The sequence below is a fragment of the Grus americana genome, chromosome 19 (assembly GCF_028858705.1).
Source record: "Grus americana isolate bGruAme1 chromosome 19, bGruAme1.mat, whole genome shotgun sequence".
Lineage (NCBI taxonomy): Eukaryota > Metazoa > Chordata > Aves > Gruiformes > Gruidae > Grus > Grus americana.
Window position 1 is genome coordinate 9,301,510 of NC_072870.1, and position 23,466 is coordinate 9,324,975.

The 23,466-nt window shown below is 44.7% G+C and overlaps 1 protein-coding gene across 4 annotated transcripts in view; it reads left to right on the plus strand.

The window, feature by feature from the left end:
• Positions 1–22,048, plus strand: part of YPEL2 (yippee like 2) — a 39,951-nt gene extending 17,903 nt beyond the window's left edge. For all 4 annotated transcript variants that reach the window (XM_054847399.1, XM_054847397.1, XM_054847398.1 and 1 more), the window contains 3 exons: positions 14,778–14,821; positions 15,599–15,707; positions 16,843–22,048. In XM_054847399.1, coding sequence (XP_054703374.1) covers positions 14,778–14,821; positions 15,599–15,707; positions 16,843–16,932 — 243 coding nt within the window. In that variant the 3' untranslated portion in view covers positions 16,933–22,048. The remainder of the gene's footprint in view (positions 1–14,777; positions 14,822–15,598; positions 15,708–16,842) is intronic.
• Positions 22,049–23,466: the final 1,418 nt, after the last annotated feature.

Consider the following 23,466-nt stretch of genomic DNA (forward strand, 5'->3'; position numbering starts at 1 on the left):
TAATGTCTTTGTTCCTCCTTTCCCCACCTGTACAATTGAAATGCTGCTGTTCTGTCCAGTCTGCTTGGAAGATAAAGCTTTGGAGCAGGTACTGTCTGCTCTTACAAATTAGTACAGTGTGTCCTAATCCTCTTTGGCTTTACTGTAAAAACAAAAATACCATGCCAGGCAACTGTAGTTAAAAAGCATATTTCAATGCCTCTCAATTGCCAAAAAATAAGTGAGACTCTTTATCTTTCCCAGGCACAACATCCCATGGTTTTTAGACTGTTTAAGGAAAATATATGTTTGATAATCAATGGTGGCAAAACCTCTCCAGGAAGGAGATAGAGGGGCTTTTCTTGAGAAATGTGCTTTCTGTGTCATTTTCTAGTGGGGCCTGGGGGAACAGCTAACATAATAGACGTTTAGCCGTGGAAATTGCATCTTTTTTTCTTTCTCAAAGTGGCAGACGCGATGCTGGTTTCTACCTACTCTGTCCTATTCAAACTCTTTGTCAGCCTTTTCTGTTTGAATTTATATGTACCTGGTGTCCAGTAAAAAAGGCTGGGAACAAGAGCAGAAAGATACGGTCCAAACACAGCCACGTTAGTGTCTTGGTTGCTGACTTTTTTTGCTCTGTGAGCAGTAATTCAGCAGAAATGTCCATGATTATGGAAATATGTAGGGAATGTCTTGTGGGCGTCCTGCAGTTTCTTTTTTTCATGAATTACTGGGATCCAACTGCTAAACATTATGCAGTGACGTATGCTTTGAAGTTAGCCTAAGGCTTGCCAAGGAAGTTTAATGTTTTCCTTTGATGTCTGCACCGGACCCTTAGTGAACATGAATGTGAAATCCTTCAATGCAAAAGGCTGTAGCTCCTCCAGCACAGAGAATTTAGGAAAAATAGAGAACTTGTGTGTGCCTGACTGTCTCGATTGGGGTTGGATTGTTAGCTAGGGAACACTTAGAAGCGCTCTTTTCTGTCTTCTCAGACAGGAGTTGCAAGGTTTACAAGCAAACCTTGCTCCCAGTCATTGTGGTCCAGCTGCTTCCCCAGCTAGCAGGCTGCTGGAGCCTGAGCCTGTTAGTACAATAGCCTCTTAGTGAGCTTTATGGCATGCTGAAAGCATCAAACTTTGCTCCATGTTGCAGCTGGGGGATCTTGAAAAGATTTGAAACTTTGCTGCTGACTTTCAGATAAGTTGTGGATGAGTTCAGCTATTTTGAAGCATTTGATGCACCATGTGTAGGTGAACTGAGCAGCAATTGTTGGGCTTTTTGGGTTGTTTTTTCTTCCTGAGTATGTGGGCAAGGCAGTGTATAATGTTCTTAGTGCTTTACTTCTCATGAACCAGCTGATGTTTGTATGTCAGTTCGCCTTGAAGACATGAAGCTATTTGCTGGGTAGGGGGAGCATGCACGCAAGCTAAAACAATAATCTTAAAATTACAGCGTGGTTGTTTCAAAACTTGAATCTAACGGAAAAAGAAAGAGGTATTTAGTAAGCGTCCAAGACTAGTCAAGTGAAAATCCTGCATTTCCATCATAGGAAAACACTGTGTGTGGGGTGAGGTGAGTATTTACTTGTCATGGGTAAAGTTCTTGCTGTTTTTCATTACATGGGGTTTCTTCTTGCTTTAAAAGTAGATCTCGTTTCTTCCCAAATACAAATTTAAGTTCCCAGCTTCATGGTAATGAACTCTTAAGTCCAGGATGAGCTATCACATCATCACATCTGACCTCCTCTAGAGCGTGGGCCAGCGGATTTCATCATGATTGCAGCATGTCTTTCAGAAAAAGCATTTAGTCTTGATTTGAAGACTTCAAGAGGGAAAATTCACTGCTCCCCTTGGTCATTTTTTCCAGTGGTTAATCATCCTTACTATTAAAAATTGGAGACTTTGAATTTAGATTTGTCTGGCTTGTGCTTCCCACCATTGGGTGTTACTTTCTTTCTTTTGCTAATGAAATAGAGGTATAGGACCTACTGTTTCTCCATATAAAAGGTTCTGGTATACAGTAACTCTGGATCACTTTTTTGATAGGCTAAATGGATTCAACTTTGTCATGATGAAATGTTATTTTTTCCAGTTCTATATCACTTTTGTGGTTCTTTTCTACATCTTTAGTGTTTCAGCATCTTCTTAGGAATGGAAACAGGGCTGGTCTCATTGTTCCAGCCTCAAGCTCAGCAGTATACGGCAGTAACATCTTCACAGCGTACACATTTCATAATTGTATTAGTCTTACTGGCTCAGCACCGCACAGTAAGCTTCTGTTCATTTATTTGCTGTAAGCTCTTTATGTACCAGGTTTATCAATTTTATGCACATTTCTAGCAGCTGTCCAGTAGTTTTTTGGATCCTGCTTTTCAGCTCTTGTTCCCTAATGAATTGTCACTTCTAGGTATTATTCAGAGCTTGCTCTTAATTGCAAGTATTGCTGGAGTTCAAGCTGTAAGTGATGAACAGCAAAGCCGTTCCGTAAGAAGTCATTAGAGTGGTTTTTTTAGCTTCCTATTTCACTGCTGTGAACTTGTGGTAAGGTATCTTGTAGTTCTTGGCTTCCATGAAGTTTAAAATTAAATGCAGGTTGAGGGGACTTCAGTTCTCAGTAGAACAATGTGTCACTGAAGTTGTTAAATGCAGCTTTTTCCTTCAACATCTCGACCAGGAGATTGAGCGTTGATTGGGCAGAGATGAACTCGTGCAATCACTCTCGTCCCCAGGACACCTTTACCAGACAGATTGGTGTTTGCCGTCCTTGCTGTTGCTGGCCTGTATTGCAGCATGGAGGAGGGGAGTGGGTCTCAAAGGCTGTCATTTGAGTACCTTTCATCAGCTCTGAGAAGCCTTTATTTGAGAGGGAATAAACAAACAGAAATGCCTTTTGCAGGAAAAAGTCAGGCTATGAAACCAGAGCTGCGTAATGAGTATTTGTAATACCTATTCCATAGTACAGCTACCTAAATTAGATCTTTCTGTCTTGTGTAATTGCTTCCTCTGGGGTTTACCCTACAAGTTACAGTGCTCCCTCAGTTCCTACTGTCTGTAATGGGATCTGAAGACAGTCAGGATCAAGCCTCTTAGGATGTGGTTGTTTAATAGAAAAAGTCCAAGGTAATTTGTACCTCCTTGTATAACTGTGTTTATACAGCAATTAATTGATATGTGATTTTAAAATATTTCCTTCTGTTCCAAAAAAGACTGAAAATGGTAATAATTCAAAACAGTTTAGAATTCCCTGTCAGGGAGGAGGGACAGAGTAAAAATGGATTTTTCTAATCCATCATTTCTTTATGGAAATAACTCTCCTTTCATCTGCTGCTTCCTCTGCCTTAGAATTGATGACCTGGGCATAAATAAAATATTGTTCCCATTTATTATCCAGGGAACTGCCAGGGACGAAGGACAGTGAATCATCAGGGGTTTTGCTGCAACTGCTGCAAATCCTGAACAACTGGAGCACGGAGTCGGTCAGGTCTGAGCCTTCCTGGGCTCATTGGGTGTTTCAGTTGTTGGCCCATGCAGTTGGAAGAGGAGGAAATGGCAGCAGGCTCGAAGGCTTGCTGATGGGGCGACCTGCCCTATGAACTTCCCATGCAGGTGTGTACTTTTAATCTGATTTTATAGCTGTAAGAACAAACCCAGGAAAAACGCAGATAGGGGTCTCACAACTCTGAGACCTCTCAGAGAGTCTCATTTTATAGTAGCAGGAAATGCTGTCAGGGCTTCACATCAGTTTTAGGGGAGCTGTTATGTCTGCCAGCAAGAAGCACATCTCTCTAGAGTCTGGCCTCTCCTGGAGAGGGATCTCAGTGTCTGTTGGAGGTATTTGGCCTGACAGTTTTTCTCAGCCAGGAGAACTGAAACGGGCAAGGATTGAAGCTCGAGCACACAAGGAAACTCCACTCAGAGTCCCCCCCTCTTAAAATACTCTGTGTTTGCGTGGAAATCACAACCGTCAGAATAAGTAGCAATAATGAAGGTAGAAATTGAGGCTGTCTTTTCCTGAAACGTGGAATTTGAAGATTTCCAGTGATACCTTTCCTTTCAGCAGTGATTGCCACGGAAGGAATGAGTTAAAATCAGGTTAAGCTTAGCTGCTTATGGAGTATCTCAAATACAAACACCTTGATTCCAACTCAGCTCTGAGAGGGGAGGCTGGGGAGAAATGTAGGAATGGGTACACGTGGGTCTGCTTCAAATCTGTAAGAGGCTGAGCCTCTCCTGCACTCTGACCTGTCCTCTGGCGCACACATCTTTGTTCAGTTTCCATATCCACAGTAATATAATAAATTTCAGTACCACAACACTCCTTTTACAGTAGAGACAAACATTTAGAATTTAGACAACAGATTGAACAACAAAGGATAACTTTTGATGAACCTTCTTAGCAGTGAGGTTGTACATATGATGGCTTCATCTCACTGCAGTGGATCTTACCCAGAGACACAGAAGAGCTGCTGCCCTGGACCGATCTGCTTTTGCTGAAAAGCAAGCGTGCTCTCACTGTCAGCATCAGTGCTATTGTGAGCTTAGCGGTTGTATTAATGGAATACAGTGTTCCACTGATACACAGACAGTCCCTATTATGCTGCTAATTAAATAACTTGTTGCATTAGCAGTTTCCATTTTCCATCCTGGTTCTGTCTTGTGTTTATCTCTAAAACCTATACAGTAGTAATAATTAATGTGGAAAGAAAGGGCTTTACCCCTGCCACTCTTTTTTTTTTTTTTTTTTAAATGACTTGATTGTTGGATGCTTTGGGCTGGCATCACCCTACAGGAAGACAGCAGCACTCAAAAATGGGGGGAAAACCCCACAGCTACTCCTGTAGCAATTGCAGAATCACCAGAATAAAATGGATTTTTCATCTCTTTGCATCCAGGAAGACACCACTGGACTTTGTTTTCATTTCCTGTAGTTTTTACAGTATAAACAAAGTGCTTCTTTCCATATTGCCCTTCTACATACCAAAATGCATTCGATGGTTGTCGCTGATAGCTTAAGTGCCAGAGATGCCAGACTCATCTCAACTCCCTTGAACTTCCTGCAGATCTGGGAATGCTGGTGTCTTTGGGAATGAAGCCACAGAGGTGGAAGATCAGGGTTAACCAGCAGGGTTAACCAGCCCCAGGCCCAGCACGAAGACCTGGAAGATAAGGATTTTAATTTCCTTCTCCTATCCCATGTCATCTAGATCAAACAGTGAATGTGGAGTTTACCATCTCCTTTCAGACACGGTGTGTAGGAGATGGCCTGCTCTTCTCCAGGGCTCATGGCAGTGCTTCTGTGAGGAGCTCAGTGCACTTCATGTGAATAAACATTGCTTCTGCCAGAAGGCATACCTTGGTAGTTTTCCTTGTTTTAATGTTGGGTAAATGTTGGTCTTCTGGTGCAGGTGGTCTTCTACTTGTCATCCAGCAGGAACTAACCCATGGTCTCTCTGTGGACATGAATTTGGGGCTTGCTTTCTCTAATCCAATGCCATTTCCGCAGAGTGGCTTGGCTTATCATTTGGAGTGCTCTGTGGGAAATAAAGCCGATCTCTTAAGACACGTGCCTATCTTTTTCTCCTCCCTCGTTGTTCCTGTGGGGTTATGAATGCTCTTTAGGCAATGCTCTTATTTTTGCCTGATTAAACAGTCTGGTGTCAATACATACGTAGTTCCAGAAGTTTGTGGAGATCATTAGAAAAGCCTAGATCTCTCTTAACTCTTCCCCCCCAAAAGAGATCGGTTTCCCACGAGATAGAGTTTTACCTGCACTGTAAATTCCTATTATACAGCATTTTGTTCCTGGCAGTAAGAGGCAGGGGAAGGACTGGAGACAACGTGTACGCTCCACAAGAAGAAAACTAGACCTGCTCAAAGAACCTGCTAAATTCCTTTACTATCTGCAAGGCCTCTGGTAGGTCTTGAATCCTTGATCTGAAGCAAGGGCACGTGGCAGCCATCCATGCTCGCAGAAGCGGTGCTGCGTTAATGCAAGAATGGATTTTCCTTTGGCAGAGGGAAGCCGAACAGGAGAGGAAGGGAGAGGTCACTCCTTCATGCAGTGCCCGTGCTCCCTGCTCTCGTGGGGCTGCAGGACTCTTAGTCACACGCATATATCCCCTCTGCTTGAGCTGCAGAGAAGAGAGGGATCTGTCTCCTGAAGCTGCTCTGATTTTGTGTGCCCCCTGAATAAATCGGAGTAATTGCATTCAAAAGTAAATACTGCGTCTGCTTTGTTTCCCACAGTATTTCCATCCTTTTTCATCTTAAAGCCAAGTTTTGAAGCACAACAGCAGCAGCAACAACCAGAGACCATCAAAATCACAAGAGAAGCCCCAAAATATTGTGAAGTTTTATAGATGTAATAAATTTGGTGTATTTTTTATTTGCCTTCAGTTGTTTGTGCCTTTAGCATTCACATTTTGAAATTTCACTTTGAACTGTGTGGGCTAGAAACACATTTAAAAATAAATGGCGGAGTCCAGGAGCCCAGGGCTTTAATAAGGAGGCTGAATAGCACAGAACTCGGGATAACATGATGAGACTTCACAGTGTTGCATTTGAACTGAGTCGAAGTCTGGAGGGGAGCCTGCCAGGCACATTGGAGGGACAAGGGGACAGAGCAGTTTGCAACTACTTTCTGAATTTTGACATGCTTTACAGAGCTTTGCTCAGGCTTTCACTTAGTAGAGTGGTGGCTTAAATTGTGTTTGAAATGTGCGCTTGAGGAAAAACGAAAACCTCAATTTTAGGCAATTTGTATTTCTCTAAATACTGGTCTTCATTAATTGTAATGCTTCCAAAGAGATCTCTCCTCTGCAGCTGCAATATAAAATTTCCCTTTGAAAGAAATCTCTTGCTCTCCCCTCTGGTGATAATGGACAGTCATACTGACACATGAATTAATAACTGGGAATTTGCTCCTGGATCCTGATCCATTTAAATCAGTTTGTACAGCCTGTCTGCCTGGGAGCAACACAGCCCCATCGGAGCATTGGTGTCACCTTTGTGTTGCGCTGACGTGTGTTGGAGAACCGCTCCGATGAACAGGACAGAGCAGCGTTTCGTCGCTCGCTTCTGACGGGAGCGGGCATCTGTACGGTCCCGCTTGTTTTCCGTCTTCCTGAGCAGCGTTGATGTTGCGGAGATAACACTGCAGAGTGTGCACCAAATACCTTCTTGTGCTTCAAGATACGTTTTCCTTAGCATTTTGGGGCATCTTGTGAACAGTGCTGATTTTTCTTAGTTTCAGCTCCTAGAAACATGAAAAGATGAGAGAATCTCACTAAAAAAAAAAACCACAACAAAAAACCTGTTTTAAGTTCCTATTAAAAAAATAACAATAAAATTCAACCACTACTTTACTTTGCCTGAATTTTGAGTCAAGCTGAGTATTTTAAGGATCGAGAGGGAGGAGGCTGGCATGTGGCACTGGAACACTTGGATTTCAGAGCACAGCAGAGTCCGATGGGAAAGCTGTGTGCATGCTAAAGGGCTCTTGTAGGTTTGAGTAGGTCTGAAGATGGCTTCACCTGGCAGCGAGGGCTGACTTCTTTCAGCCTCTTTGGAGAGTCTGCCCTTTGGTCTCTTCTGGTTGTGGCGCAGGGGGTAGAGGGCTTAGACCCAGCTTGTGCAGTGTTGCTTCTGCAACGTGAAACCGTTCCGAGGAGTGAGGTTCTCCTCTCGCACGCAAAGCAGGAATCGATGCTTCCCCCCAAAAAGTGGGATATAGCAGAAGCATGAGGTTCTTCAGTCACTGATAATTTGCTCCATTACATTGACCTTTTCCCTGACAGAGCCATCGTACAGCCTTTTCAGAGCAGCAGAGAATTTATTTCACGGGAGGTGGAGGTGATGCCAGTTGGGATAGCCCGCTGGTATTTTTGCGGGTGTGTGTTCAGACCTTTTGCACTGTCTAGCTGCAGTCTCTCCCCGCCTATCCTGTGCGGTGAAAGTGCTGAGTTGGTTCCTGTTAGGACAAAAGGCTCTTATCAGAAACACAGCTCGCCTCTGCTTGTGTCGGGTGTGGAGGGAACGAGGGGGTTGAATGAACACCTGCTGCTGCCAGGAGGCAGAATGAAAAACTGTAATAACATCTCCCATCACAAGAAAAAAAAAAAGTAGTAATGTCTTTCATCTTTCCAGCCTGTGCACCTTCCTTCTCACAGACTACATAACCTGAGACATAAACACAGTGTAAAACTCCTCAGATGTAGCTGTTCCTAGGATGAAACACGGCAGCCTTGTAGTTATTCACTGTGTAATCGCACGGCACCGTAAACTGCTGGGGAATAATGCCGTGCTGAATTAATTGAATTACTTCAGAGATGAGTTTGGTCCACTAATTCCATATCGACCTTTGGCTTTAAATAGCATTAAGGAGCCATGTTAAAACTCAATTAAAACTCAGGAACACCGTTTGAACAGAGTAAGGTCACATCTGTGCACGAGGTGGAATAATGTAACTGGTTCCCTTGACATGGGTCTGTGTCTTGCATAATCAGAGCAAAATTGAATCTCAGTTTAATCTGATCATTGACTGTCCCTTCTGCGAGGAAGAACAAGGTAGAATTAATGAACCCTGAGGAGGTCTGTAGCCTGTGCAGATACAGGGACCACGTAATTGAACTCATGCTCCCTTGGGAAATGCTTTAAATATGATGCAAGTAGATGGTTGAAATGGCTCGCACCGTCTAACGCAGCCCCCAGAATCTACAGCAGGTATTTTCAAATTCTCCCAACTTACTTTCCACTGTGCAGTGACTCACAAGTAACCTCCTCTTAGAGACATCATGCACCTAGTGCTGTTACCAGGCATAGCGGTTCCTCTAAACACATTGCAGGACTTATCTTTTTAATCAAATCATTGTTGCCATAATTAATAGGGTTTGAAAGGTGCCATTAAGGCAGAGCTTTCTGTGTGATGTTGGTTGTTAGGTGGGATAGCAGCTGATAGGAATTGGGGTTAAGCTAGTGGGAGGAGTGTGAGGAGAACCTGTGTTTTGGAGCATACCTTTATACGCAAACTTGTATGCACTCCAGTCGGGTTGATATCACGCTGTGGTCATACTTGAAGGTCTCCTTTCCCTCTTCAGATTGTATTTTATGAGAACATCTCATCCTTACGCGCTTAAGAGTTAAATCAGCAGCAAGAATACATACTGTCAGTGTTGTGCAAATGTAGTAACTTAAAAACAAAAGTTGTACATGTAGGTGGGAAATAAGTGATGATGGAGCTATCTCTGAATAGATCGTTGGATTAACTTTTCTCCCACAGACTTCAGTGCCTCTTAAACCCGGGAGTTCCTAATACTGTGTCTCTTACTCACTGAGTTGCTCTGTCCCAGTGGGGATATCACAAGCCCAGAAAACATGTCCTTTTTTTGATGAGTCCAGATGGCTGTGTTCATTTGGCTTCTCCTGATGCTACCGTTTCGCATTGCCTAGGACGTGCTGACTGCCGTTGATCTCTGGTGGTGGCTTTGGCCCTCTGTTCCTGTTTGATCCTTGCAGTGAGAACAATTTGTAGCTTTCAAGAGCGTAGCGTGGAGGGGCACACTCTGTTCCTCTTTTCCCTTGTACCTCTTTGGGACCAGTTGCCTTTTCATTTCTGTTTTATTGGTTTCTTAAAAGGCTGCCAGCTGGATATAGGTAAGTGGGGGTTTTCTCTGCCGCAGTCTGCAGTAGCCATTTAGTCCTGGCAACTGCTTCCTATTTTTCCAGATGATTCTAGCCAGCTCTTTTTGTGTTGAGCCTATTGTCGAATGCCGTCACAAAGACTTGGGGTATTAATCCTATCATCTGTTCAGCGTGTGGAACTGCTGAGTGGGCTGTGCAGTGAATGAGAAGCTGTAGGTACCAGGGAAAAGGGGTATGGTGTGTAGGCGTGTTTGGAGCACATTCAGAATTCATGCCTTTCCCTGGCTGTACTGATTGAATGTCAAAATTTCCTTCTGTGCCTCCAGTGGTCACCAGTAGCAGGAATTTGCAAGTGCAAAGGTCTGATGGCGGTAGGAAGGCAGGTGGAACATGAAATAGGCTGGAGCGATGGAGGGGCATAGCCCTTCTCTGCATCTGTGGTTGTCTGCGTGCTGTTGCTCCGCTGAAGAAGGCTCTGAAGGAGCCATGCATCTTGCTCAGAGCAAACAGAATGGTAGATTCAGCACTTCAGATTGAGGCCAGAATATAACAAATGGACTGAACTAAACTGACAGCTCCCAAGGTCATGGGTGTTGAAGATAGAAGGATTCAGCTTTGAGTCTTACAGGCTGAGTCCATCTCTAGCGAACAGAACGTGTCTGCCACAAAGGAGCTGGCACTTCTTAGATGCTGGCTGCGTGTTACGCTTCCTTCTGCGGCAGATCTGGTTTAACAGTGTCTGTGAAACCCAAACTCCCTATCCTGCAGACTGTCTCTCACTAGAGCTGCAGTTCTGCACTGTGGTTCTTTGCCAGCAAATTTAGTTTTGAGAACTTCCTACTCTCAACGATTTGTGTCTGCCCCCATACTGTGATTATTAAATAGTCTGTGTGATTGCCCTTTAAACTGGATCCATGATACGGCACAAGGAGAAAAAGCTAATTCCTTCAAATCCACCCACCCCCCACCAAGTATTTGTTTTTAAAAATAACGATTTTGCCAGATCTAATTTGGAATCAGCACAGCTGAGGGGGCCATAATGAGTGTCTGTAAATTGGGTGATAGGAACTTCTTAAACCCAGAGCAGCTGCCAAAAGCATCTTAACATGGAGCTTCTGCCATAACGAGAGGCAGCTTGGCAGGCGAGGATCTGCAGCCAAATAGCTGACTCCAGGCCGGTGGTTTCCCACCTGGGTACTCGAATCAATGCTCCTTAGGCCCTACAGCTTTTAGATGCCTCTGTGCTGAGTGGAGCACCCAGGAGCAGGGAAGGTTTTTGAACTGGGAGTAGTCAGGAGGAGAAAGCTGTTGTGTATTGCACATCTCAAAAGCATGTATTGTTTTTTAGAGGGCTCAGGCAGGACGGGGAGGGAGAGCTCTATTGCTGGCATATACAGATGTGTTTCCAGCCAGACATTGAGTGTTAATAGTGCAGAGAAAAATATGTGCTTGGGCTTTTGATGGGAAACAACAACAAAAAAATCCTTTCTGTTTCTTTCAGCTGGAAAGTGATGCCGGGAGCTGTTGTTTTAGAGAATAAGTCTGGATTTATAAGCACGCGTGTGAGATGCACCTTTGAATGTATATCAAGAAAATCTACATAGAGAAGATGCATAGCATAGAAAGTAGGTCTTACTGCTGACTGTCACTGTTCAGGGAAAACCAAGCGTGTTGTGGAAATCTCTTTGTGTGCTTCTTTTTTTAAAAAAAGCTAACCTAAAAGCAAAGAACATCTGTTTGTGTATAAATAGATCTGTTTCTTCTGATTTCATAGTGCCCGTCACAGCATGTGCCAATTTCTCTGGAGTGCCAGAAGAGAAGGAACGTCTTCAGAAAATGTTGAGGTTACAATAGCTAGATAAAACCTGCCCGTGCTACCGTTATAACGATACAGTGATATAGTCAGCTCAGTCTTGCAGAGAGCAAATGCACTGGTGAACTTAACGTGGTTGCCAGACCTTTCTCACTTCTCGTATGATTTGCCAAATCCTTAGCTAGCTGGAGGGTGAATATTAATACAGGCAGCAGTACTGAAAGCTGAACAGTGGTATGTCGAAAAGTTCTGCTTGGGCAGGAGATAATTAATGGGATTTTTTTTTTTGCAGTGACCACCCTTAGATGCCCTAAAGTGCTGGCTTGAGCTGGAAGGAAGGGCACCTCTGAAAGGATGCTACTGTCCCCTGGGAGTGGGCTGGAATAGTGTCCAGTGAGCCCTGAACACAAAGCTGATGGAGTTGGTTTTGTTGTTTATTAAAGACAGGCCTTTGTACAGCAGTAATGGAAAATCCTATTTCTGTACCAATAAAAACTTTGCTCCCATGGTTGTTGTTATTGGCAAACTTAGTCACTTTGGTGTTTATGGAAAAGTATTTACTGGGAAGGACTGGATGGTTAGCAAGCTTCATCTGCTTTCATTTTGCTTTGATGGCACACATGTTGCTGTGGGACCTTCTGTTTATCCGCAGTCCATCCTTCCAGGCTGGTGTCCCTCTTCTGCAGCATGGACAGCTGATGCCCCTGCTGTTCGCTGTGGCATGGTAGAGAGAGCATTGCAGGGGTCTGGCCTGGACTCTTCTTTCTGTCCTGGGGGGCATCAGCTTTGTGTCAGTCCCTACTTTGCCACACAGGACGCTGAAACAACACGCTGTGTGTTTTGTAGCAGTCAGGCTAGACCTAGTTGGCATGTGGGTTATCAGCTAGCTGACAGTAACAATAATAAAGAACTTGAGTGCTGCAGAAGGATTAAAAGAAGCTTCTCTAATAAATGCAATTATACAAACATGCTTGAGCCGTGTGTCCTATTTAATTCCTGCCCAAGAAGAGAGGCATTCCTCAGGGCACTGCTATTGTCTGAGTGAAAGAGATACCCAAGTGCCTCAGGCGTCCTCTCTGAATCCAGAGTGGCTCTTCTGTGCCCCGGGTGGCTACTAATATTGGGCTTCAGATTCCTCTGAAGAACAGTTATTCCTCCAGGACTGAGTCAGTTCTTTTGCCAGGCAGCAACTTTATAGCTGGCAGAGCCCTTGCTGCCATCCAGACCTCACAGGCAGCTTTCATCGCTGGATGCGGCTCCCTGCCCACATGCCCCGTGGCGTTGTGTTTGCCCACAGAGGTGCCTCTGCTCCGTGTAAGGAGGCTTTTGCAATTGGGGATCTTCCCATCAGAAGCTCGCTAGCCTTCACCACTTCTAGAGAGTACCTTGACACCAAGAAGGGCACCAGGCTAGACACCGTGACAGGCTGTACTTGTTCTCTTGTCAGGGCAGCTTTAAATCATGCCTTTAATGTGTTTTGTTCTCTCCTGCTGGTGAGTGAATTTTCCATCTCTGCCTTTCACATGAACAGGACTCATGATGGAGAGACCATCTCACAGGCTGTTACAGAGCTGCTTGCCGTTACCCCAGGCAGCACCCACAAAATACTCGCTGGAGCTGATGGGTTGGTACCCCAGCTCTGGGAATTAGGACCGTTAGGTGGAAATGGGCAGCAGCCTCCCCAGTGCAGAGGCGGCAGGAGGCAGTCGGCTAATGCAGATGTGTGGATGTAAGAAATGTGGTGCAGATCCATGCGCAGGCTTGCTGGTTCTCGGGCATGGCTTTGACTTTGCTTCTCTGTGACACACCGGTTGGGCGGGCGTAGGGGTGCATCCCTAGGGCTGGGCTGAGGGAAGGGGACAACCTGGGAAGGACAGGGACCTCCCGAGGACGGCTTCATGTCACACAGGGAGAGCACATTTGTGCTGCCCCAGGGTCGGGTCACTCTTAACAAATGACCAATGTTAGTGGGCCAGGGATGTTAAACCTCAAATGTTTCTCTTTTCTTTCAAAGCTCTGTCTCCCCCTTTCTAAGGGTATTTAGTCTGAAATCATTGCTTATCTGTAGAAGCTGAGGTTTTAAGAAAACCATTAAATATTCCAAGGTTCCTGGTAAGGTGCAAGGTAAAGGATTAAATGGTCCAGAAAAGCTGCTCTTTGACTTCCCCAGCTCCTTGCCCCTCAGCGCACACATTCCCCGAGGTATCTCATAAGGTAACTTGTGTGCAGAGAGCAACTGTGCTCTTGCTCATAAGCACCAAATGTTTAATTCTGTGTGTGCTTGTCAAAGTACATTAAAAGTGCAGGCAGCACTCGCTGTCTGTGAGCCAGCTCTTGTAAGCAAGGCACCGTCACAGGGTAATGTTACAGACTTGACACAAATGGAGCCCGCTGGCTCTTGGAAGTGTCCTGGCTACCTGGAGTGTCCTGCTGGGCTGGCATTGCCCCGCTGTCATCGAAACGCTGCCCTTTCATGGTGATGCTTTAAGATCCCGAGTAAACGTGGGCCAGAGAGGATGTGTCGTGATGGGTGATTATCTGGTGTGTTTTTGCTGCTATGTGGTTCTCTCTTGTCCATCTCTATCTAGTTGTATCTTGTCCTACGTTGACATCCAGTCCTGAAGATCTCCCTGGCATCAGTGGGCATATGAAGGCTTGCAGACACCTCAGCAAGGTTAAGGTCTTTTGTAAAATCACTAGAGTAGAGGTTGTATTTGTGTGCACAGCACCTTGCACAGATAGGTCCCAATCTCAGTGTGGTTTAGCATCCCTCTGTGCGGTCTTCCTAAGGGGAATTCACGTGCCAGCAAGTGCAACGGCGATGTTTCAAAACTGTGGCAGTGCAACAGGAAGCCTCCGTGAGCACCTTGGGTTTAGAAAAGAGATTCAAATCAATATTTGGCAGCAAGGCTGTGTTAGGTAAGGCTGCGAGGCAGCAGTGTGAAATTCATAAACAGAACTGAAAGGGGGGAAATAGACGTTGCTGGGATATAAGAGAGAAACCAGGTTAGCTATTGAAAAGCACGTTGGGCTTGCACAGCGCTGGAAATGCTGGTAATGTCAGGTGTGGGCGGCCAGTACGCCTTGTGAAATGGGCAGGCGTTCGAACTGGAGGCAGCTGCTCCCTTCCCGTCTGCAGGATAAGACCTCTGTTTATCAGTGCTCATCTCCTGACATTTTGCTTTGTGCTCTTTCCATCTCCAAGACTGTAGCGATGTGCGTTTCTCAGGCCCTGGCTAACAGTTGCTATAACTACCGTTAATGCAGTCATTGAGGGCAGGTCCTGGTTTAGCCTTGTTGCTATCAACCAGCCAACTGAATTTTATTTTCTTGCCTTTCAGTCCTTTCAAGGAAGCCAAGGACGAGCATACCTCTTCAATTCAGTGTGAGTATAACTTTGTACATGTCACCTCCACATCTCTTAGAATTAAGAAAACTCTCATGAAGAAGAAAACAAAGGATAGCCTGCCTTTAGAAAACCTCTGCCCGAGACTTGGGAGCTTGCTGAAAATGGTTGGAGAAAGAGGCAGGAAGCAGCACTGATTCATATTTGATTTTATATTGAGGTTTCAGATAAGCAGCTAGGAAAAGGTGGTTTTTTCGTCATCAGATTGAGAAATAAGAGCTAACAGATGACTCATTCTCTTCTCAGAGAACGTAGTTGGGCCAAAGAGTCAAAAGTTTCATAAATGTAGAGAGTAAATATCTATATATGAACTTACTTTTTAGAGCTAGCATAAAAATTGAGTATAATTTTCCCAATAACTGAAAATAGCTTTGGTGAGATCACTGCTGGGATGTCTTTTGGAAGAACTGCTGATTTCAGTTCCATTTTTCAAGTTTCCATTTGGGAAAGTAAAAGTACCGTTTTATCAACTTGAAAACGAAAATCTTTCTCAAATGCATAATTAGTGCAATTTACTAGAACATTATTAATCTTCTTTTCAAAGCTTTATAGAATTTTTAGTTGAATAAAAATTCTGGTTTACCTTTTCATTCTGTTTGGGAACTGCAAGAAATCTTTGGTTTGGGCACAGCTGTGGTATTCAGTATCCTGAACCTCCTGCTTATGTTTTCAAATACTCCAGTAACATCGCTGTCAGCTTCTTTGTAGCATCTTGACGTGGCACACTAATAGGGAGCATCTCTCCTTTCTCCCCAGAGTTAATGTGGGTTGTGGCCCTGCAGAGGAGCGGGTGTTATTAACAGGATTACATGCGGTTGCAGATATTTACTGTGAAAACTGCAAAACCACACTGGGTTGGAAATATGTGAGTATCAGTATTGTTTGTTTTTCCTATGGATAAATGAGGATAACTTCAATCAGTGTTGTCTTTTTTCCCAAACGATATCAGAATACTAGAATGATCCATGTACTGTTAATCCTGCATCCTTCCCACTGGAAATGCTATTGAATATGAGTTTATCTGTTTGCTGTCTCTTGCTCTTCATAGATTCAATTATCTTCAAATAAAGCCTTATGCTACATCCTGATTTCTGCTTCAGGAGGCACACAGTGTACTTGTTTGTCAAAACATTTTGACCAGTGTCTAAACAAAACATACGTTCTATCTGTGGCCTCTGGACAGAAATATTCTTTAATAAATCAGTTGAAAGGCTATAAAAAGTAAAGCATCAAAAATTGATGCGGTAGGAATTCATGCAGAAACACAGCATGGATCTCACGAACGGAGAAGGACACTAAGTACATAAATTGAGTTTATTGTAAAACTACAAAATTTCATAAACGTAGCCCAGGCCTCTCCAGCAATAGAATTACATTATTTCCGATGCATTACATGCACACACACCTGAGCAGAACTGAACTGCTTTTAAGGATGCAGCCTCAATAACGGGAGTCCCTCCCGGCTAGGGATCCCGTAGATTTCTTTACCTCTGCAGTTCTGCAGTGTTGAAGCACTGCGTGTTTCTGCAGCTGCAGGCACCCGTCTGCATGGAGTGGGTCCTTCTCGTCCCTCGAGAAGTTTACCATAATCCATCTCGTTCCTGATGGTAGTGCTTTTACAGCATGTGTCATTAAAGGACCTCTGTATTCTTAGCAAACATTAATAAATTCTCAGACCACCCTAGAGAGAAGTGGATTTTTATCACCGATGATTCCTAAAGCGTAGTTCAAGGAGCAGTTGCCGTTGGCCTGCAGAAAGCTGCACATTTACATGGTGCTGATTGTTCTTTTTTCCCAGCCTGTAAAGACAGCTAGAAGCAGGATTTAAGATTCTTCCAACGTAATTTTGCTGAAAGTCAACAGTAGGACCTGCAGTTTGACTGTTTTACTCTGTAGAGAAGGCTAAGACTTGTACCAGTATTCCCAGATCTGATTGGTAACTGAGACTTTACCTTCAGATACCATCTTGATCTCATTCTTTCTCCTTTTTTGTTTTTTAGGAACACGCTTTTGAAAGCAGCCAGAAGTATAAAGAAGGCAAATACATCATTGAACTAGCTCACATGATCAAGGATAATGGCTGGGATTGAATGGAAAGAGCCCAGCCCTACCAGCGTGTAAGAGAATGCCATCCAACCGAACATTATATCCAAGAGTGAGAGAGTGACTGAACGCTTGGTTCCATGCATTTAGAGGCTCTGCAATTTGGGAGCATCTTCACACCCTTCTCCATCTTTATTGGTGACTGGCCTCTAAATTTCTGTCTCTCTGTCTCTTTGCTTTGTATCTGTTTGTGAGTTGACCCTGGCTGCTTCTCTCTCTGTTCTGGCGTTGGCTAAGAGAATGCACCGAATGCCCGACAGCCATTCCATGTTGACGAATGTTTAAGTACAAACTGAAGTTGGCTCTGTGGTGGCATTTTACCAGAAGGTCTCGGTGCGGGAGGAAGACCCGAGTTTTGGGCAGGAGAAGGTGATAGGGGGTGGGGAGTGGGCCCAAAGGGAAGTCATCAGAAGTTGAAACTGTACTTCTCCTTTAAGTCCTGGTTAACCAAGGCTTGAAACTATCTACTTGTCTAAATGGACAGAAAAATACCTCACGGCTGCGTTCTCTCTGAATCGTAAAACCGCTGCTCCATCAGTGGAGCTTCAGTCTAAGCTGGCTGAGCACAAGTCATAACCAGTTCCCCCCGCAAGCTAATCGCAAATCTGTGTTTTGTTTGCCATTTATGAACTTGTTGTTTGGGGGGGGTGGGGAGAGGTGGACCTGAAGGCTGGAGAGATTCCCTGCCTCTCCTTTTTCTTGCTGTTTCAGGGTAGGTAGGCCAAACATCCCACCAGAACACAGCTGTGGGGAGCATCCTCACAGCTGGAGAAACCAAATCCTGACTCTTGAGCCCTTCAGAGAGGAGGAGAAAACCGCTTTAAGGCACAAGGGGGTTGGAGCTGCAGCTTAGAATATATGACGGGGAGGAAAAAAGGCACGTGCTTGGCAAGAAAGAGGAAATCATGTAGAGGAGGATGAGGACAAACTTAGTAACACAGGGTAGTCCTAGATTTCCCGGCCTCCACTGAGCATCCTTGGGGGTCTTTTACCAATCCTTCACAAGTGCGAGCAGGAAAATGCTGTTACAGAATCCTTTTCTTAAATCCCAGGCCACAGCCATCAGCTCCAGTCTCGGAGCCTGGCAGAGAAATGGTGGGAGTGTGGGGAGAGGAGGGAGCAGAGGAGCCTGGCAGTTGTAGCAGTATTGCACAGGTGGATATTTCAAGCCATGAGGTATCCTCCCCAAAATCTTCTCCCCTTTTCCCACTCCCAGAAGCCTGTTGCAGGCACAGGGGGTTGGGAAAGAAGAAAGAAACTAAACATCTTCCCCCTACCCTTGAAATCATCCATGCCTTGGATTTTGTAGGGGAGGGGTGGATGTGGGCATCATAACAGCAAGGGACAAGTCCTTCCCATTTTAATGTTTTCATTTTAATTAGTGTGGACCTTCCCGAGGTGGTTGGTAGGGAAGGGGAATCGTGTGTGAGAGGGGAGCTGCGTTAGACGAAAACGACAATGTGAAGTTTGCTCTGCAACAGTCCAGCCAGTATCTGGTGCATAACTCAAGACTATTTAACCGAATTAGGTTTATCTCTCTGAGTGAATTTTCTTTTTGTTTGTGGAATTCTTTCAAGTAGGTTAATCCACTGGGGGAAATCTTTCTTAATCCAGAAGGAAAGAGTATTGTGCAGGGGTTTGTAACTCCTTATGAAACCGAAGCTTTGGAGCTGTTGTCGCTTGCCCCCCCCAGATACTCTCAGTTAGCTGGGGATCAGGATGGAGGGCTGGTGGTGAGAAAGTAATTTGCTGTTAAATGAAGGGGATGTGAGCAGAGACGCTACTTATGGGTCAGGGTAGGCTTTATGTGTTGGGTCCTTGTGCTGAAACCCAAACCTGATGGCCCATCTGAGCAAAGGCTGTTTTTTCTCTTGAACCACTTTACAACCGTGGAGGAAGACGCGAGATGGAGGCTGGTCGCAGCTCCTGCAGTGGACGGGCTTGACTCGGTTTGTGGCTAGCTGTTAGCAGGTAGCTTCTGCCTTCACCCTTTCTGCTGTGGCTGTGTAACAGTTGGTTCAGCTTTCGTTTCTGATCGTCTCTGCTTCCATCATCCACGTTCCCTTCAGTGATAAAAATCTAGTAGAAATCAAAAGCTCTGCAGTACCCTCTATCTTGTTGACTTTGGCACTGGCCTGGTCCCATTTTCCTGTCCTTTGGTTGGTGATCCATGACAATTTATTGGGTTTTGGCTAGTGGGAAGTAATCTGTGTTTTTTGGAGAGCTCTTCAGTCTCCCCAGATACGCAGCCTTTAAGGGGAGCTGGTTGGAGCTGGGAGAAGTAAGGGATAACCCCAAATCATTGATAAGAGGTTGAGAAAAAGAGCACACATGGGCTCATGGTTTTATGGTGGTATTTAGAGTGATCGCCTATAAAAAAGCAATATAAAAGGTAGGCCTGTCTAGAGGACTGCTCTGAGAAATAAGAACAGTTACTACAGAGAGCTACCAGATGTAAATGTTTTTATCCATGTATTTGGGACACGAAAGGACGATGATCCATCAGTTCAGGCTGGGTTTAACTGTTCACAGGGGTTATGCTTTTAATGGCAACCAGTCTAAGCTTAAATACGGCAAGATCTTAATCTGATTTTAATTGGTTTTGTCCCATCAGCATCCACAGATTCACACTTGCTGAGAATCTGGTCTTGAGCCCTGCTATGAAAAAAATATGTGTGCCAGTGAACGTCCCCAACACCTAGAGAATTATCTATAGAGTGACTTTAATACACTGTACAGGGAAATTGGGAAAAATGAGCTTGTGAGGCTCATTGGCGTTTGTTCTCTGCTATGTGTCCATTAAATATGAAGTACTTCTTAGTCCGCTGCTAACTCATCTGTGACTTGCTGTATTAAGACACATGGCAGTGTTGGGAGCTGGTGACCAGACAGGACCATCAGATCTGTATGCTAGTGGCTGCTGCGATCAGCGCAGGCTAAATTGATGACTCGTAGAGTGATCTATTCAGAGCATAACCAAAGAACCTCACTATCCGCATCCCTCTGGTCGTGTGAGTTGACTGTAGCCGGTTCGTTAGTGACCGGGGTGAGCAAGGTGGGACCGTTGTTTTCTGAGCTGGAGATGTGACCCACGGAAACTGCCATGAAAATTTGGGCAGGCAATGCCTGAATGCAGAGCACCGAGTGCTCCTGGTGCTGCTTTCCCTGGGTGACAGCCTCAAGAAAACACGAACAGCAGCGAGTTTTGCTTTTTTTTTTTTTTTTTTTTAATGTGGCGGCCTCGTCTCTGGCAAGCTGCGTGCACCCTGGAGTTTACATCACCCCCATCTACCCCAAAGCTCAGACTTGAGTTTTAAATTGTTTTGCTCTGGTGGATTATCTGGTGTGAAATCCTGATCCCTGTAATAAATATTCAGATGATAATATATACAAAGCAGAAAAAAAACCCCATTATCTTGTGAAATATACTTTTGTAAATAATATTTAATTTTTTTAAAAAAATAATATATTTGGTGCTGTTTTCTCAGAGCCCCTCCCTGAGAGCACTTTTTTGTTGTTTATAAATGATCCTGTTTCCTTCTGTATTTGTTGGAAAATATGTTTAAAGGGAAGCAAAAATCATAATATACGTTGTCCTCTTAAGTCAATCCATTTTTCTTCTGGACGTGGCAGGAGTGGGGAGTCGCTCCTGCTTCCATCCGGCAGAATTCATCTCGGGCGCAGGTGGTGGCCGGGTTACGGACAGCAGCCGTGGTCCGGGCAGGTACTGATGTGTGGGATGGGAGATAGCTCCAGGCACTCGGGGAGCGCGCCGGCGTCTGGCGTTACATGCTGAAACGCCTTCACTCGGCGCCGGAGGTCCCGTCCGGCAGCCTGAGCCCCGTGTCAGCTCGTGCTCCCACGGCCAGTCCCACGAGAAGCCGGTGGGGCTCCGTCTGGGCACGACTTTCCTGAGGAGATCTGGTTTGTAGGATCCAGGCCTGAAATTTTCTCTTGCACCAGTATTGGCTGGAGTGAAGTAGATACCAAGACTTAGAAAACGGGATTGAATATCAGCTGTGACCTCTGAATCGCTGTTTCCAGTTGCTTGGGGGCAGCAGGGATGGAGGATGGAGATTTCTAACTAGTCGTTGTTTTTAAACTAAAACATAAGTCTTTGGACATGGATCCTGGTTTTCTTTTGGGGTTTGTTTTGTTTTTTAAACCAGGCTGCTACATAACAAATTAGAATAAAAGTTTACCTCTCTGGCAGTAAAGGGGTTTTTTTGTTTTCCTTTCTGTCTTTAACCTCCCCCCTTCTCCCCCTTCTTCATTTTTAATTCATTGGGTCTCTGTTTATCCCAAAGTGGACCAACAGCACAAACCACTGGACTGTGTTTTGCTGAGCAAGGAGCTGTTTTCAGTGCTGAATAACTGTTGCACGCTCTTTAATTCTCTGTTTTTGGTGCACACGATTTAAAAATGTACAGAAAAAAAACCACCTACGAATGAAATCTGTTGTTCTTGTGACGATCAAGTGAGAATTTTCTCTGTATGCATTTTTTCTAACTGGTATGTGAGAGTGTGTTAATCATGCATTTCACTGCACTTCCTTGTTTCGGGAGGAGCATCATGTTTCCGTGTGAACCAGTTTGTGGATGAAGAGGTGACACCCGGACACCCGGTTGGGTAAAAGGATTGGCGAGAACCAGAGCTCAGCTCAGTGGGAAGGAGCTCTTCTCACCAGGTGAGAGGCCTCAGAAATTAAATGCTCAGAAACAATTACCTTAGACATAGATTTTGCAGAATCCTGTTTAAAAAGAATAAGCGGAAGAGGGGAAACAAAATCATCTTGAATTCAGAAAAAAAAAAAAATCCAACGTATTTAAATGCAAGCAGAATGGCATTGTGTATGGTACAACCACAAATAAGCTATTCTCATAGTTACAATCTGTATGTATCCTTTGTTTTGTTTTTCATAAGGAAATGGGAATGCTTTTCCCACTGACAAAACGAAAGGACGATATTTCCAATACCAGCCTGTCTATCGATGCTCTTGTGTTTACAAATTGTGTATACTTTTATTTCTTTGATCTTATTTTAATTTTATTTTTTGGCATATTCTTTCAGGTCATTTGCTTCAGTAATAAATGCAATTGTTTGTTTTCAAATAATTGGTTTTCACCTTTTCATGTATTTGTACATTGTATATAGTTCTTCAGTATTAGAGGGAGGCGTATTGTTTGTCATATTTACAATATGTGTTGGTGCTCATTTGAGAAAATAAAATTTTCAAGTACTAAAACTGCTGGTCCACGTTTTTGTTTTAATCTCCTATACTGTGTGCCAGTGGGAGCAGCAAAATTTGGTTGTTCAAGACATGTTACATTTAGCTTGAAAATGGTGAAATTATCCTCTTTTCTGATACCTGCCAGCCCGGAGCAGTCACCTGGTGCACACTTGAATCGCTTCCGCACTGGGAGGCGGCAGTCACGGGCAAGGATCCCATCGGGCAGAGCAAAAAGATGATCCCTACCCCCTGAAGTCAAGGATTTGGTACAAGAGGAAACCCCACATGGAGCAGGAGACCCGACGGGCACCATCGTACCGTAACCGAGTGCCTTTCCCTGAACCAGATGAGCAAGGGAAGCACTGACTTTGTTTTGTGACTAATTACGTGATTTTAAGGTATTTTTCAAGCAACAACAATAACAAGAAACCCGTAAATAAATTCCTGTTGTTCTTGTTAAGTCCTTTCCCATCGATGCAGGGTTTTGTCGGCACTGTCACGTAGCAGTGCCTACAACGGTAGAATGGGCCGAGAAATTCCCAGTGGCCAGAAAACCACCCTGGGGTCTGCAAGTTTTGCACGTTGGTGGAATTCAGTGTGTAGCTCCGTGTCTTGTAAAGTCGTATTGTGGTGGCTGTAGGAGATACCTGTTACTCCCAGTTAAACCAAAGCTTTGCCAGGCTGTCTGGGGCGTTGGGGTATTTGCAAGTCGAATTTCCGTTTCAGAAGTTCAGCAAATGACATTTCCCTGGCTTCGACCCACACCAGTCCCAAAGCAAATGTGGGAAGCTGAGCTTGTGCTTCAGAGGGAAAGTGAGCAGAGGGACGGCGATCCTTCAGTATCAAAATACAGAGCAATTCGTTGGAATAACGGAGGGAGCGTGTCCATCTCGGATAGGCGCTGTGACATTTTGACGAACCGTTTTTGCTAGCTGCAGCGGCAGCCCGCCTCCGCTCGTCTCATCTGGCCGCGTTCACTGTAACGCCAGAACTGCTCCTCTGCTCCCAATTCCTGGCGCCTTCAGCTCAAAAATCGTTTGAAACTGCGGTTGGATTGAAAGTGGCGGCTTTCTCTGAGGGGGGTTAGGATGAGCTGATGCAATCCCTCTTCACCCCACTGCTGGAGACGGCTGGGACCTGTCCCCATGCCCTGTGCCAGTGCCCAGCAGTTCACTGTGCCACTGCACGCCGGCTGAGCGCCCTTAATTCCCCACGTGTCTGAAAAAGCAACTTAACCCTCTTTGGAGAGGACGTGCTCGTGCCAGCTGCTTGATGCCCTGAGCTCCGAGTG